The 14,817-nt window shown below is 51.8% G+C and overlaps 4 protein-coding genes across 4 annotated transcripts; 1 reads left to right on the forward strand and 3 right to left on the reverse strand.

Moving 5' to 3' along the window:
• Window positions 1-86: 86 nt before the first annotated feature.
• PG994_001927 (uncharacterized protein) lies at window positions 87-505 on the forward strand (the record flags this gene model as incomplete). The annotated part of the gene is made up of 2 exons (XM_066853336.1): window positions 87-281; window positions 371-505. 2 exons carry the CDS (start codon window positions 87-89, stop codon window positions 503-505), a joined length of 330 nt encoding a protein of 109 aa, XP_066721477.1.
• A 526-nt stretch (window positions 506-1,031) lies between these two features.
• PG994_001928 (plasma membrane ATPase) lies at window positions 1,032-3,941 on the reverse strand (the record flags this gene model as incomplete). Its single annotated transcript, XM_066853337.1, has 5 exons — window positions 1,032-1,078; window positions 1,143-1,641; window positions 1,686-1,838; window positions 1,862-3,620; window positions 3,679-3,941. The coding sequence occupies 5 exons, from the start codon at window positions 3,939-3,941 to the stop codon at window positions 1,032-1,034; spliced, it is 2,721 nt and encodes a 906-aa protein (XP_066721478.1).
• A 9,484-nt stretch (window positions 3,942-13,425) lies between these two features.
• Window positions 13,426-14,107, reverse strand: PG994_001929 (mitochondrial carrier domain-containing protein; the record flags this gene model as incomplete). Its single annotated transcript, XM_066853338.1, has 2 exons — window positions 13,426-13,480; window positions 13,605-14,107. The coding sequence occupies 2 exons, from the start codon at window positions 14,105-14,107 to the stop codon at window positions 13,426-13,428; spliced, it is 558 nt and encodes a 185-aa protein (XP_066721479.1).
• Window positions 14,108-14,119: 12 nt separating this feature from the next.
• Window positions 14,120-14,605, reverse strand: PG994_001930 (Citrate/oxoglutarate carrier protein; the record flags this gene model as incomplete). Its single annotated transcript, XM_066853339.1, has 2 exons — window positions 14,120-14,277; window positions 14,383-14,605. The coding sequence occupies 2 exons, from the start codon at window positions 14,603-14,605 to the stop codon at window positions 14,120-14,122; spliced, it is 381 nt and encodes a 126-aa protein (XP_066721480.1).
• Between the last annotated feature and the right edge of the window lie 212 nt (window positions 14,606-14,817).

A 14,817-nucleotide genomic window follows, 5' to 3' on the forward strand; every position in this document is an offset into this window, starting at 1 on the left:
ATCTACATGTGCACAGCGGCACATTGATCGACACCCGATCTAATCTCCAAAATCCCAGTACAGTACAGCACAGCACAACCGCCAAGATGGTCTACACCCTAACCGTCCACATGTACGCCAAGGACGATGCCGAGTGCATCGAGAAGCTCAAGCTCAAGCTCATCGAGGCCGCCCGCGTCTACCGCAACGACAAAGGAGACCGTCGACTGGTTCGTCATGCAGGACGTCAAGGACCCCCGCGCCTTCACCGTCGTCGAGCGTTTCGAGCAGGAATCTGTACAGTCTACCCCCTCTACCAACGCGACGGCGGCAGCCACACCACCAACCAAAGATGCACCGAGCTGACTAGGCACCCGCTGCTGTAATATAGAGCCAGAAGTATCACTTGGAGAACCCGTACTGGAAAACTTTCGACCCGTATGTCATTCCTCTGTTGGCCAAGGACATGGACCTGAGAAGACACGAGGAGCTGGATACCAGCAAGGATGTCGTTGTGCCTCAGTAAGCCATCTACTAGATATAATATGAGCAGATAGGGCTAGCATATATGGACGGGCTCAAAACAGAAAATCTCTAAGTATAGGTTTGCTGTCACCGTGGATTCTACGTACAATGCAACCACATCACGGATTCGACTATACATGCGTGAAGCCAAAGTCATACGACTACTTAGAGAAAGAAACCACCGACACATTGAATGCGCCACGGTATATGCTACGAGGTCTCTTGGGAGTTATATAGAACATGTCACAATCACAAGCTGAACAGGTGGTTATTTTATACTTTTTTCATTAGGTGCTCTAGAATAACTAGGGAAATCTGTAATGGGTATAGTATCCCCCGACACACACGTACCCGCGATATTAGGCGAGTAGGTGTTCACTTATACAGGTAAACAAAAGAATGTGAGCGTCTTAAGGCATGCCACGAGATCAGAGTACTGCCCCGCGATGCTAAGAGTCCGTCACAAGTAGGAATCCCCCAACGGTGCTGGCGATCAATTTGCGCTGCCCGTCTTATGGCGGGGCTGTCTATTGAGACTTCTCGTGTTGGGTGGAGACACGTTGGAGCGAAACAACTGTGACACATGTTAGTCAATTGACCAGAGGTAATGTGAGTGTAGATAGAGGTTATAAACTTACCGAAATCCTCGAGAGATCGCTGCTTCTGGTTGCCCTTGGGCGACTTGCCGTGCATCAGGTTGTCGAAGCCGACACTGTCCTGGAGCATGTAGTAGACACCTCCCATGATGCAGAAGACACCGAAGGAGAAGATCCACACACGAACGACAGCGACGATGGAGGTAGGGTCTCCGTGCTCGAACCAACCCCAGATACAGAAGCAAGTGGCGACAATGTCGACAATAAGGACAGCGCCAGACAGCTGCCAAGAAGGCATGGAGGACCAGAAAGGACCGTTGGCACGAGTGATGAAAATCAGCCAGTTCTCAGTGAGGGAGACCTGAAGGAAGACGACCTCGTCCAGGTTACCGAAGTTCTGGATGATACCGCCGTGGATACCCTGGTCAGAAATACCGCCAGCGTACATAGTGGTGACAGTGATCCAGGTACCGACGGCCAGAACGACACCGAGAAGGACGGACATGCCCCAGAGCTTGGGCAGGTTCCACTTAACGGGAGACTTGAGAAGGGGGCGTTGTCGTAGGCAATGGCAAGGGTAGCAACATCAGCGAAAATGGCGATGAAGACGACGAGAATGATGTTCAAGCTGCGGTTCAGAATAGCAATCCAGAGACCAAGGTAGATCTCAAGATGGATGGACAGAGCAATTCTGTAGACAACGTAGGCGTACATTCGGTGGAAAATTTGACGGGAAGTCTTGAGGGCATCAATAATGGCACCAAGACCGGGGCAAGGAAGACGATATCGGCAGCAGAGCGGGCAGCGTCGGAGGCACCCTCGACAGCAATACCGGTATCAGCCTTCTTCAGGGAGGGAGCATCGTTGACACCATCACCAGTCATGGCAACGAGGTAGCCACGCTGTTGGAGAATCTCGACGACGTTGTACTTGTGCTGGGGGAAGACCTCAGCGAAGCCGTCAGCAGCCTCGACGAAATCGTAGACCTCGGAACCAGGCATGTCACCACCACCACCGAGACCAAGGCGCTCAGCGTTGTAGACGTTGGTACCGAGACCGAGTTGGCGGGAAGTCTCACGAGCGATACCGACGGCATCACCAGTAAGCATCTTGATGGACAGACCGAGAGATTTGGCTTCGTTGATAGTGCGGGCGGTATCGTGACGAGGAGGGTCAGAGCAGGGCATGATTCCGAGAATCTCCCAAGCACCCTCACCTCGCTTGCGGGCAACACCAAGAGAACGGAAACCACGGGTGGCGAACTCAGCAACCTTGTTCTTGTAGGCCTGGTCGACCTCCTCGGGAATGGGGTGGTCCTCCTCGACAGTCTTCAGGACGAAAAGGGGAGCACCCTTGACACAAGTAATGACCTCACCCTGGGGAGAGCGGACGATGGCGGTAACCTTCTTGGAGACAGGGTCGAAGGGGAAGAACTGCTCAACGTGGTACTTGGACAGGACACCCTTGGCGCGGGGGTAGTACTTGAGGGACTTGAGGAAAGCCTTGTCGATGGCATCAATACCCTTCTTCTTGCGAGAAGCAGCCAAGCAAGCAGTGAGCATGAGGTCCTCTGGGTCAACGCCGGCAACAGTGTAGGGCTCGGAAAGAGACAGCTTGTTCTTGGTCAGGGTACCGGTCTTGTCAGAACAGAGAATCTCAACACCAGCCAGAGACTCGATAGCAGACAGCTTCTGAACGATAGCCTTCTTCTTGGCGAGGTAAGCAGCACCGACAGCCATGGTGGTGGTAACGACGGCGGGAAGACCGACGGGGACACCGATGATAGTGATAGCCAGGGTGAAGCGCAGGATATCGACAATAGGGTTGGATCGGTAGAACGAGGAAACCCAGACGACCAAGTTGGTGAGGACGACGAGAACCAAAAGCACAGTGCCGATACCGTTCAGGACCTCAGTGAAGTGACCAGTTCCAGAGTTGGCTTGGTTGACGAGAGCAGCGGCACGACCGACGAAGGTGTTGTCACCGGTGGCGGAGATAACGACGAAGGCCTCACCACGCTTGACAGAGGAAGAAGCGAAGCACTGGTCGCCCTTGTGCTTGTCGACAGCGAGAGATTCACCAGTGATGGCAGACTGATCAACTTGAAGGAAGGCATCCTCAGTGACGATGCGACCATCGGCAGGGATAATGGTACCCTCCTCGACTTGCAGGATATCACCGGGAACGACTTCGGGGGCCTCAATCTCCTTCAGGGTACCGTCACGGAGGACGACAGCCTTAAGAGCGAGGGTCTTCTTGAGCTCATCAACAATGGAACCGGCCTGGAATTCTTGGACGAAACCAACGGCGGCGTTGAGGAGAAGCAGACCACAGATGACACCGAAATCAATCCAGTCCTCCAGACCGGCAGCCAGGACGGCTGCGGCCTCCATGACGAACTGGATAGGACCGACGAAGTACGAGAAGAACTTGAGAATCAAGTTCTCCTTCTCCTCCTTCATCTGGTTGAGACCAAACTTTCTACGGCGGCTTGTAACTTCGCTTTCTGTAAGACCCATGCTGCGAGGTAGTTAGCATATACAGCGGCATTGATGTGGGGATATGGGGTATATCTTACCGAGTATCTGTCTGAAGCATATCTTCGGGGACAGTACGGCCGGCGGCGGGGCTGACGTCACCTTCCTCCTCATCCAAGTCATCGCCACCATCTTGGGACTCGAGGTCCTCAATCAAGGCGTCAATGTCCTCGTCTTCGTCCTCATCGTTCTCGGCCTTGACCTTGGTGGGGGCAGGGTCGGCGTGGCGTTCCTTCTCGTCGAACTTGCCGGACTCAATGTTTGTGTTCAGCGCCGGTGCGCCGGCAGGTTGTGACTCAGCCATGGCTGGCGAGTGTGTATTATTATGGTAAGCTGAAGAGCTTCCTTGAGGTGATGCAATTGTTGTGTAAAATTAGGTCGCAATCCCAGGATGCTAGGTGTGTACGAGAGTCGGCAAATCCCAAAAGGAATGCTGAAGAGATGCTGAAGAGGTCTTCTTTAGGTTGTTGTCCAGGATTATAAGGTCCAAAGGAGAAGAGAGGAGAGGCACGTCAACCTAGTCGTCCGTTCTGACAGAGGCGCGTAAGGGGAAAAGGAAGGAGGAAAAAGTGTTAGGAAGGGAAGAGACCTCACTTATAAAAGATGAGGGCAGGTGGAGCACTGGTGAACGGAGAAAGCAACACAGAAGCGCAGAATGCCTTCCCACGGCGCTGCCAAAGTCCCAAGCTGCTTTGGTCGAGCAGGAAGTGGCCAGTGCAACTGATTAGCGTGGAGATTTTTTTCTCGGTCGAGGCTACCTTGTCAGGTACGGAACGAACGTTGTGATCGGAGGTACCGGCTACCGTGCACAGTGTGGTTAGTGTGGTGAAGTGTGGTGTGTGTGTCTGTCCAACGAATGTTTTTCTTCCCGCTCTGGTGCTTGCTCGCTCTTTGTACCTGGGGGGGATACCTTACTGGAGATACCCACGGTAAGATTGCTACCCCAGTTAGGAAATAAACACTGCGAGAGCCAGGGTAATCTCTCAATCCAAACAAAGCTCCAATGGCGTAATGAGGCCGGTGTTACCTTTCTGATGCAAGAATTACTGCCCATTTCCCCAGGGGGAACACCCAATTCTAGATGGAATACAGTTCAATTGCTTTCGGATTTTACTTCTTTGCACTTTTTTTTTGTGTATCTTGTCCTCTGCACCACTGGACGGAATAACTATAATTATTGAGTTTGCAGGACAAAAGATGAACGATTCTGCTTCTCTGTCTGGCCTGGTTGAGCACGGGTACTGTTTGTTTTCTGTACGTACCTGAGATGGCTCTCTCGTTCATCCATCCGTTCCATCCATACCCAGCCTAGTCGAAAAGAGAAAAAGCTTGGAGCTCCCACCGAAGGGCCCCACCCCCTCTAGCGGCTTTCGCCAATCATCGGCCTCGCCCTCATGCCTGCTCAGCGCGAGCGTGCCAATCTTATGAAAAGGGTAAGGAACAAAATCGCGCAAACCTGGGTGCATCTGACTCTGACGTCGGCGGAAGAACGAAGGAACATGGGATTGGAAGAGGTTGGGCAAGGGAGCGTAGGAGAGAGGGAAAAGTCATGGCGCCAGAATGCGACAGTGCCCTCTACAGTGTACAGTCCTAACGGCGAGGGTAACACGAGGAGGTCAGTCATATCATCCAGATGTCGTATGTATGTACAAGTGCATTCGAGCCGGACGAACCCTGGTGCCTGGGCTGCTTCAGGTGCGTGCTTGAGCCTTGATCGATCAATTACCTGCCGATTTGATTTGATTTGCCTTATTACCGACCGTCCCGAATGTGCCCATCGTGAACCTCATCTCCATGCGTTAGTTGGCCGGTACAGTAAGTGGTCGGCACCTGGCTGCTTCCATCCTGTTTTCCAGAATCTGCACGGCTACTGTCGACTTAGGGGATCGTTGCTATTGTTGTTTTCCTCCTCGCTCACTCACCTATCCTTGTCCCCTTTTCTCGCTCGCTCTCCTTTTCCTCCAGTCGTTGTCTCCTCGGCCCCATCAGTCCTCCAGAAGTCGAGTCCATATTTTGAGCTTCCCGAGCTAGCTCCCAGTTCCGGTTGCTGCGAAAGACGGCCTTCGCTGCGTGCCCCATGCCATATCATGCATGATCCCTGCTCATATATACAGCTATTGACCCTGCTTCAACCTGGTGCCCAGATGTCGACTCGACCCCTCCCCATTCATCTACTGTACAGCACTGCAACCTACATTAGTTCTAACCCACATGGGTTCCTATCCTGCTTGTTCCTGTTAAAATAGCTCACACTCCACGCTTTCTCCATGTGTGAACTATCGGCTGCACACTGTCGAGGCCCATCTGGACCTGGAGCCACGCCCATTTGTCGTACTGTACGGTCCAATCAAGTGTCAATAAGTCAGTGGCTCGAGAGATCGTCCATCACTTACTCGCATTTGCAAGCCACGAGATTCATACCAAGAGCCCTGTGTATCACCATAAATCCTTAGATGGTCCCTTATTCAGAACACGCCAAGATTGTTATCTATCATTCCTCCCCCATGTTCCCATTGTACGTACATATTATTTGACCAAATCCCTCATGGCCGGCCCGTTATTGTGTGAGAAATACAAACCGCCGTACAGGCGAATCGGAAGGGCTGGGCGAAGCCCGTATCCGAAAAGATCACCATATCAATCAATATGCCGGGTGAGATACGTCATTATATGCGATCAGCATCACTCTATATTCACATTGACTGTACAATGGCCTGTGCCTGTGAGGAAAGATAGTCTTTCGCCCACGAGCAATCATTCATCGGTAACGAATATAACCCAGTTGCCCAGCCAAATAGTGAGATGTAGTGGGCTACCAGAACAGCAACCCCGGATATCGCCTCCAGAGTGCCAATCGTTCCGTCCCGAACTTGGAGTTTAGTGGACTCACATGGTCTTGGTCTTGGAGACTGTCATACGCCAGATCCCACGAAACGGTGAGGCACACGAGGGGAATATTCGTTGTGGCGGCGTCCTCGTGCTGGCCAACGGGATGCCAGGGCAGCTTTAGCAAGAGGTGTGCTACGGTCGGCCTGGCCGCCCGGTTTTGGCCGCCACCACGGCAACTGCTTGTTTGGTGTTGAACGCATAAGATGAAGTTTTTTTCTTGTTATTACTACAGAACTACCTTGCCTGCCCTACTGGCCTTACTTGGTGTGAGCGATATACCGGCTAACAGTGAGCGCCTCCGGCAATCACAAACAAACTTTTTCTGGAGACGGCTGAAAGAGCTCTTCGGTCTCGCGACTTACTAACAGAGAGACAAATGCGGGCAAGATGGTCAGTTCCAACAAATCATGGAGCCGATTGACAGCTCACTATTGGTAGCACTGGCCAACGACAGCAATTCTCCGACGTTTGGGCCGAAGGTGCTTGTCGTGGCTCCGTGCTAATCAGTGAATCAAGGGCTTCTCAACTCCAGTTCCCCGAGTCGTTGATAGCACTAGCGACTCGATCTGGCCTGTCTAGCATACATACATACATCCTAGGCCTGCATGTACACCTGCTAAGCACCCAGCAGCTAGGGGTCTTTGCAGCAGTCCCAGTACAATTTCCAATGGAATCCATCCCATTCAGGAAGCGCAATGCGGGCAAGGCTCAAGCGAACACCAAGCTCGCCATCATCTCTGCCGTCTTCGTGGAGAGAGACTGCGCACCCCACAAGGCCCCATTCTTTCATAACCCAATCATATCGGCCCTAAATAATGAAATATTAAGGGAAGGGACTTCCTTTATTAAACTGGCAGGGATCTCCGAGTGGCATCTCTCTCGGTTTTTTTGGTTTTTTTTGGTTTTTTTCGACGCTAGCACGGCTAGACACTCTATCAGCCGGAAATTTCGCCTTGCTCGCTGGTTTCACGGGCATTGCGCGGGATTTACTCGCTATTGCCCGTCCACCCAAAAAGCTCCAGCCGCATGTTCCGATCGCCCTACATCTGGCCCTATCTGCCTATTTTGCAACATTCCACAGCCTTCTATGTATGTACAATGACCGTGCTTGCATCCCCACGGATGCCATCCTCGTCACCGAAGTGTTGTCAGCGCGGACGGCAATCGGACTTTCGGCACTGGGTCCAGGTCGAGCGTGCCTCGGCCCTAGCCAGCAGGCCCCTTGTCACCCTTTTTCCGCCTCACCGCGCGCGCGTCTCCACGCCTGCTGAACGTTGGGCTTTCCTTCACGCGCATTCATTGGAGGGGCGCGTATGGAAGAGCCCGTACGCTCTCCGTACTACGTTGTACCTTAGTATGGAGTGCCTTTGCATATGGTTCGGATATTACGCCCACCCACGATAAGAAAGCTTGGCATCCACCCTTTCTTACTTACACTGATAATTGAAATGCGTTGAAGAGTGATGTGGGATGTCTACAGCCGGATCGTCCGCGCGATTTTCTGCTCACCGCCCTCCATATCTGACAATGATCGAACCCTCCCTTTCAATAAAGCCCCATTCAAGTAGCTATAGTCAACTCGTCGACGATCTCCTTTTTCTATGCGGTGAGAAGTTCCCATGGCATCCAAAAGATCGCGGGCCTTCCCCTGAATGAGAACAATAACAACCTCGGCCGTCAGCCCGGGATGTCTAATCCCAGAGCGTTGCTAATGGCAGGGTAGACCTTCCTACAGTTTCTGAAACCCCATCTGAAGCTTATTTGGCAACTAAGCGACGTCGAAACATCGGTGGCTGCCCGTTGGTAAGTAGGTAAACATGTTTTGTTTATGGGCAGCAATCAGTCATCACCTGCGACAACGGTCATCAATGTTTGTCCATTCTGTCATCTGTCAACTGCTTCCTTTATTTAGCCTTGGTGTTTCCGATTCAAATGAATTCAACCCTAGTTTTCATTGCCGACCCTTCATCTCTCTCTCCCCCACGCTTTTCACGCTCAATCTGCAGGATAAGGTTTAGAGATGTCTGCTATCCTGAAGTCTGTTCTGTTCCGATATTTGCACTCGTTCATCAAGGTTCTTCTCTGATCTAGTATCTGCATCTCATCTCTTGTAGATCTAAAGTATTCCGATAACCGTAAGTGCGGGATCTCTAGTAGCTTCGGCCATGCATATTGAGGCGAGAGAGTTATCCAGTCTTAAGGTTTTTCTCGAAAAGATGTGCTGCTTCTGGCCACATGCAGCGAAGAAGTCGGTCCAGGCCCAGCCAGTCACGTCCTCCCAGATGCGTACAATCGGTATCCCCGAGTCCGGTGAATTGAAGACAGCCTCAGCCCTACAGCGAATGACGTTATTGGCGCCGTCTGAAGGACGGTGGCGGCTCTAGAAAGGAAATTGGTTGCAGACGCATGGAGGGCGCATGGGCTCGTGAGGGCGTATTGCGCATGATACAGTTGTGAAAGACCCGATTAACCGACCGATGGACAGAATCTGGGGCGGAAATGAAATCCATGTTCATGTTCATCTTCGTGTCCATGCTATGACTGTCGCCGCGGATGCTGCCGACGGCGTGGAGAGACATGTGAGAGCAAGCAGAGTGCGTCGCTATCGTATTAGCTCACTTCAATGTGACCCGTCATCTTTCCAGGCATTACCTGTGCCGTTCAAGCTTCACAAGCTTTGCGAAAATCTTGGATGATTACGTTCTCGCTTCCGCGCTGCGCAATAATGTGATGCGATCGATGCCCTCTTGCCAAGTCCGAAAAGCTCGGGCTTCACTGCAAGCGCGATTATTGAGGCCAAGTATTGGGGCCAAGACTGCTTGCCAGATAACGATCGTCGCCTTTCCCCAAGTATTTCCCCCGAGTTGTCCCATACAGTCTCCCTATCTTGGCATTTGCAGGCTCCGCCTCCGCGCAACTTGACGTATTTTATTGCGGCGCCGGCGGCTCTCCCCTGTCCCCCTGGACTACAGCACCAACCAACGCGCGATGCTCCAAGAAGGTCCTCAGTTAGGTACTGACCGACTGGCGCGTGCATATTACGTCGCCTACCCAAAGCCTCTGCCCGGGTGGTTGGTTGGTGAGAGGCGGCGCACGCACCGAGTCTATCCCGTTGGGCGCCTTGCCTTGGCCGTGTGACCTCTTGGCCGCCCTCGACATTCCTGTCCGCCAGTACTCCGTAGAGGGGCAGACTATTGCGCCTTGGCAGAAACTCAATATCATGCTGCGCCCTCTGTAGGGCATCCTCTCCTCCAGGCCTATGCACTGCTGTGCTGTGATGGTGTGCCGCGCTGCGATGCTTGGCGCTCTTCCAGCCTGGGCGGCACAAGGAGGGTAGAACAACCAGTCCGAGACATCCTTCTCTTGGCATCTTCGTCGCGTGGTGGGGGAGAGTTAAGTTTGTACATACTCCGTACATATATGCGCAACATGTGTAGCCTTGCGTCTTTGTCCGACGTTGGCGGTTTGCGTAAGTGTGACTACTTCCTTAATTGGTCCGACGCTGTAAGCAGCAATGATTGTCACGCTCCGGGCGTCTGGCCTCTTATCAGAGACACCCGGCTTAATGCCCAGGCGGCTTCCTGCCTATGTCTATCTGCCCTTCAAACCCTACATTTATAGATAACGTGTAGTTGGTTGTTGGTCTATCTGCTTCTGTATCTGCTAGCTAGATGTACATAGCGTCAGGGCAGGCCGGGTAACACCGAATCACTCCTCGCCCGTTTTGATGACTTGTGCAGTGGGAAGAGGGAAGGAGTATATCTGCCGGCCGGCAGGGCTTATGTGATGCACTCAATCTTTCGGTACCGTCGATCCTGTGCTTACTCCCATCTGCTTGGCGGTGATCGTGCGTTACGACACAGGCTCACATCCGGGAGTCGCCCGAATCCCTTCTTGGCTGCATCGCGCAGTACGACTCCAGGTTTCTTCGCTAAGCTCTTCTCTTCTGTTCAGTACTTACCGCTCTTTTCCCTTTCTTTTGTTATTTCTACTTTAACTCTTTCTTACTTAGTTGGCTTGGCTTGGGTTGCCTGCGACTGTCCTGTCGGAAATGATAATTAGGTAGTTGTAAGGGACCGGCGGTGGCCTTAATAAAAGCATGATAGTTAGAACATCGCCAAGCAATTTTGTATCAGGTGAACTTGTAATGGCAATCTCCCCTGTTTGTTCGAAGTTACGAGCACGCTTTGGTGAACCGTATGCTTACATAACATGTATGTTTCATTGCATCTGAGCTTTTGCCCGTTCGCGGTGTATGTTCCGTTCCTTGGCTATCATATCGGCCCGTTGTTGAAGTATGAAAAGGAGACAATAGCTGTACGGAAATCGAACCGTTGATTTGATAACACTTGAAGGCGATATACTGTAGTACGCACGACAAGTATAGGTATAAGTCGATTTCGGCTTAGAGGACTTGTAATTGACAGCACTGTTAGTTTTTTGGTTTTCTTTTTCCGGCGTTTCGAGTGTTCGGTTCGTTTAGCCTCAGACGAAATAAGAGATTTTGAATTCGAATGTTCAATTGGCATATCCGAAACTGTGTGGTCCTATGTAACTTGTGATAGGTCTACAGTCATGTTGTATTTGCCTGGGTATGAGACGAAAGTAACTCCTGCCAAGGCAAGGGCTACGAGTCTTCCGAAGGAATATAGTGAAAACCCTACCCTATACGATGCCGCTTACTAGATCAATTGTGAACGTGTTCCCAGTAGGAGGTGTATCCAGCATTAGTGCACATGAAGTCGAATCTAAGTGCCTATATGAACAATATCAAGAGACGTGCCACTGTACTTCAGACGTGTAGGTGTCGCCTACGAGGACTTGCCAAGCAGGCAGCTTTAACGGAACATGTGCTCGTTGGAATTATATGATGATATACACGATGAGACCCAATATCCTGGCCAGTATATAGGTCTAACTATGTTGATTGGTCATGTCCATGATCCATCCAGCGTACCTGTCGCCGAAACGGGTGTTGTCACACTCATGGTAATATAACGTCTTATTGGCATCAGAAGGCGTAGCTTGAGCCCGGGGTACAGAAATGCCTGTTGTCTAATCTCGTCCCTGGCCGTGACGTTTTCTCACATCGTGCATGCGTCTTGTAATTCTACTTCGCCCTCTGCTAAAAGAGGGACCAATATCTTTTACAACATGTAGTAGGTGGGCCAACATGCTCCGGGACACGAAATGCAGTATTTGAACTATTAGGCAACTGTATTTCGTTGGATTCCGAATGTTGATATAATACCCGCAGAATCCAGACCATATCTCACCTGATCCAATAAACGCACCACCATCTGCATCGACAAGTCTGGAGAGACGGCAACAACATCCGCGATCTCCTCTGGCGAGGGATCAACTGAGCGGCTAGCCCTTGAGTATCGATTTATGCTCACTACGAATAGTAGACGGTGTGTTGGTTTGAAGACAGCTGTACCCTGAGGTCAGGAGCAGGCGATTGTCTCCCCTGGAAACCCTCGGCTCCAGAGAAACACTCCCTCTGGTGGTATCTGCTATTAGCTGGATGTGATACTCAGCTATCCTCGCTCGGTATGGAGCTGCGGAAGCATACTATGCTGTACTCGTGTTCATCGCCACGGTGCGTTGACATATATGTGAGAAGAAACGATCCAGTCCAGTCGCTTGGACGGACTCCTGATCCAATATGAGCTTAGAATCCGTTTACGATCGACTACACAAAATCGATGCATGCTGTCAAGGTCTTTGTCAAAGCGACCTTTAAGTATACTTCGGTATGTACTTCTGCTCCCTTGACATTTAGCAGGCAGAACATGGAACTTCATAACAAGTAGGAACTTATTCACTGGCTGACCAAATACCTTTGCTCAGTCGAGCAGCCAACAACCCAACCATCAACACAATGCACAGCGCTTATACCGAGATCCCATCTACATGACTAACTAGCATCTTTGTCCATATGGAGTGTGGAGACCGGCCCAGATTCCGAACATGCAGCGAGGCAAGTGGGTAGATGGATGCACTTATGGACTCATCTGACGTGGCGGCGAACTAGCCAGCCAATACCAACCAGAACGGAGAAGCCTCCGTCGCGCATTTGTGTAAATAAAGGTTGCGTACAAATGGACACATCCTACCCGTTGAAGGCGGGTTCAAGCTTCACTCTGTCGAGAGCGAATAGACGACGAATCACAAACTACTACACAAGACATGCTGGACGATATCGACGTCACCTCACATAATACCGACGAAGCTCTGGTGCCATCGGCGAGAACTGACGGTGAAACGGTCTCTCGGACGATTAGAGCAATATAACGATACGATAAGTCCAATACTTCATAGGGAGCTTGAGCCTGGCGGGCATCACGCCACAGCACCTGTTTAACAACAGGCCGTAACCGAGAGCAAATACCTGACACGAAGCCCAGGCACTAATGGTCATATGTGGGTTCCTCTCGCCCCAGCGCCGACCCTGCAGGTTCCCCAGACCATGCCAGAGAGATGAAACCTGGAGAACCTAACGGGTCGGGCCTCACGGCTGATGCGGACCTCGTACGGTGGAACAAACATGGCGGGTGAAGTGGACTCCCCTATAACATAACAACTGGAGAAGAGCTGAGCAGGGAGAATGCCGGTGACCGCTATGGTGGATGTATTCCACCACGCTTAATCTTGTGTTATTTCTATTAAATCTTTTGGCGGCTTAAATCTCCTTTCGGCAAAAAAAAGCCAGTTTAGTAAGCAGGTCGGAGCAACAGTGAAGGGAAAAAACAGGAAACAAACAACTGGCATGTCGGAACAGCACAGCATACGCGTCTATAATCAATGATATCCCTCATGGAATGCGTCGTGATCCATTTCTCCTCAAGGGCCAAGTCCCAGAAAACAAATCACAACCGATATCCGTAAAACGCCGCCTAATGCTTAGCAGTGACCTTGTCACCGGTCAACTTCTCAACGTAGGTCTTGGCCCTGTTCGCGTCATTGTTAGCGATGTGTTACTTGTATCATGCAGCTCGTGGTGATGATGATGGCAGTATGAGGAACGAAAAAAGACTCCACCGTAAAGAGGAGCAACTCAGGGGACTTGACTTACATATCACCCATGGCGACCATGCAAACCGTTTGCCAAACGCCCAAACCAATACGCGGAGCCACTCCGCGGTACAAACCCTTGATACCATCGTTCTTGTAGATGTACCGGAACGTGTTGCCAACCGTCATCTTCTTGGGACGGTTGGGATCCTCCTTCTTGCTCTGCATCTCGACACGGATGACCTCGATGGGCTGGTTCCAGGCAGACAGACCACCACCGAGGGCAGAGGCCGTGATCTTCTCGACAGCGCTCAACTTCTCGCCGTGCTCCTTACCGGTGACACGGCGAATGCCCTGCTCAGCGAGACGGGACAGACCGAAGCGGGAACCCCAGTTGGTCATCTGGCGAATGGCCACGGCGTTCACACCCTTGTTGATACCGCGAATGCCCTCCTTTCGGTAGATGTTGGCGAAGGTGGTGAAGGTGCTGGTGGGCTTCACACCAGCGGCCGCCATCTTGTGCTGAGTGATCTCAACGGTCTTCATGCAAGTGCAGAAACCCATGGTGGCGTATGCCTAAGCCACACCGCCAGTGATACCACCGAGGATACCACTGCCGAAGTCGTTGGCACCAGCGGCGCGAGCGTAGTACTCGGCCTCGGATGCAACGAACAAGAGCACGGCGCCCTTGGTCGAGGCCTCGATCCAGGCCCATGGAATCAGACCTTGGTAGACTAAACGACGAAAAGATAATATTAGCGCTTGCTCACACGATCGTAATCCCGCAACGTGGCAGGGAAGCACGGGGCGGAGATATTGTCGATCTTGTTATTACGTACAGCCAAAGACACCACCACGACCCCAAACACGGCCGAGGGCCTGGCCGAAGGTGTCACCACGGTGGGAGGCCATGGTGGTCTTGACGACCTCCAAAGGCTGACCAAGAGTGGTGACCTCGAACATGTTGAGACCGGCACCCAAGAGTAAGTTGGAGAACTTGACGGGCTTCTTCTCGACCTTCTTCTCCGTCGCGGAAGGCATGACGCTTGCGGCGGCGGACATGGCGGGTTTTGGGCTTCAAAAGGGGGCCTGACCAAGGCAGTCGGGTGCTTCTTCGCGGGAAGGTGGATGAAGACGGGTGTCGGGAGAGAGTTGGATAGAACCAAAACAATCGAGTGATGCCTCAGAGAGCGGGTTTTGTGTATGGTTTCAATTACCTGCTCGGAAGAGATGGATGTCAGCATGGGATGATGGACTCCGCACTAGGGGAACTG

Source organism: Apiospora phragmitis, assembly GCF_038363925.1.
Source record: "Apiospora phragmitis strain CBS 135458 chromosome Unknown utg000002l:1.0-5516284.0:1.0-5523493.0, whole genome shotgun sequence".
In the NCBI taxonomy this organism is placed as follows: Eukaryota; Fungi; Ascomycota; class Sordariomycetes; order Amphisphaeriales; family Apiosporaceae; genus Apiospora; species Apiospora phragmitis.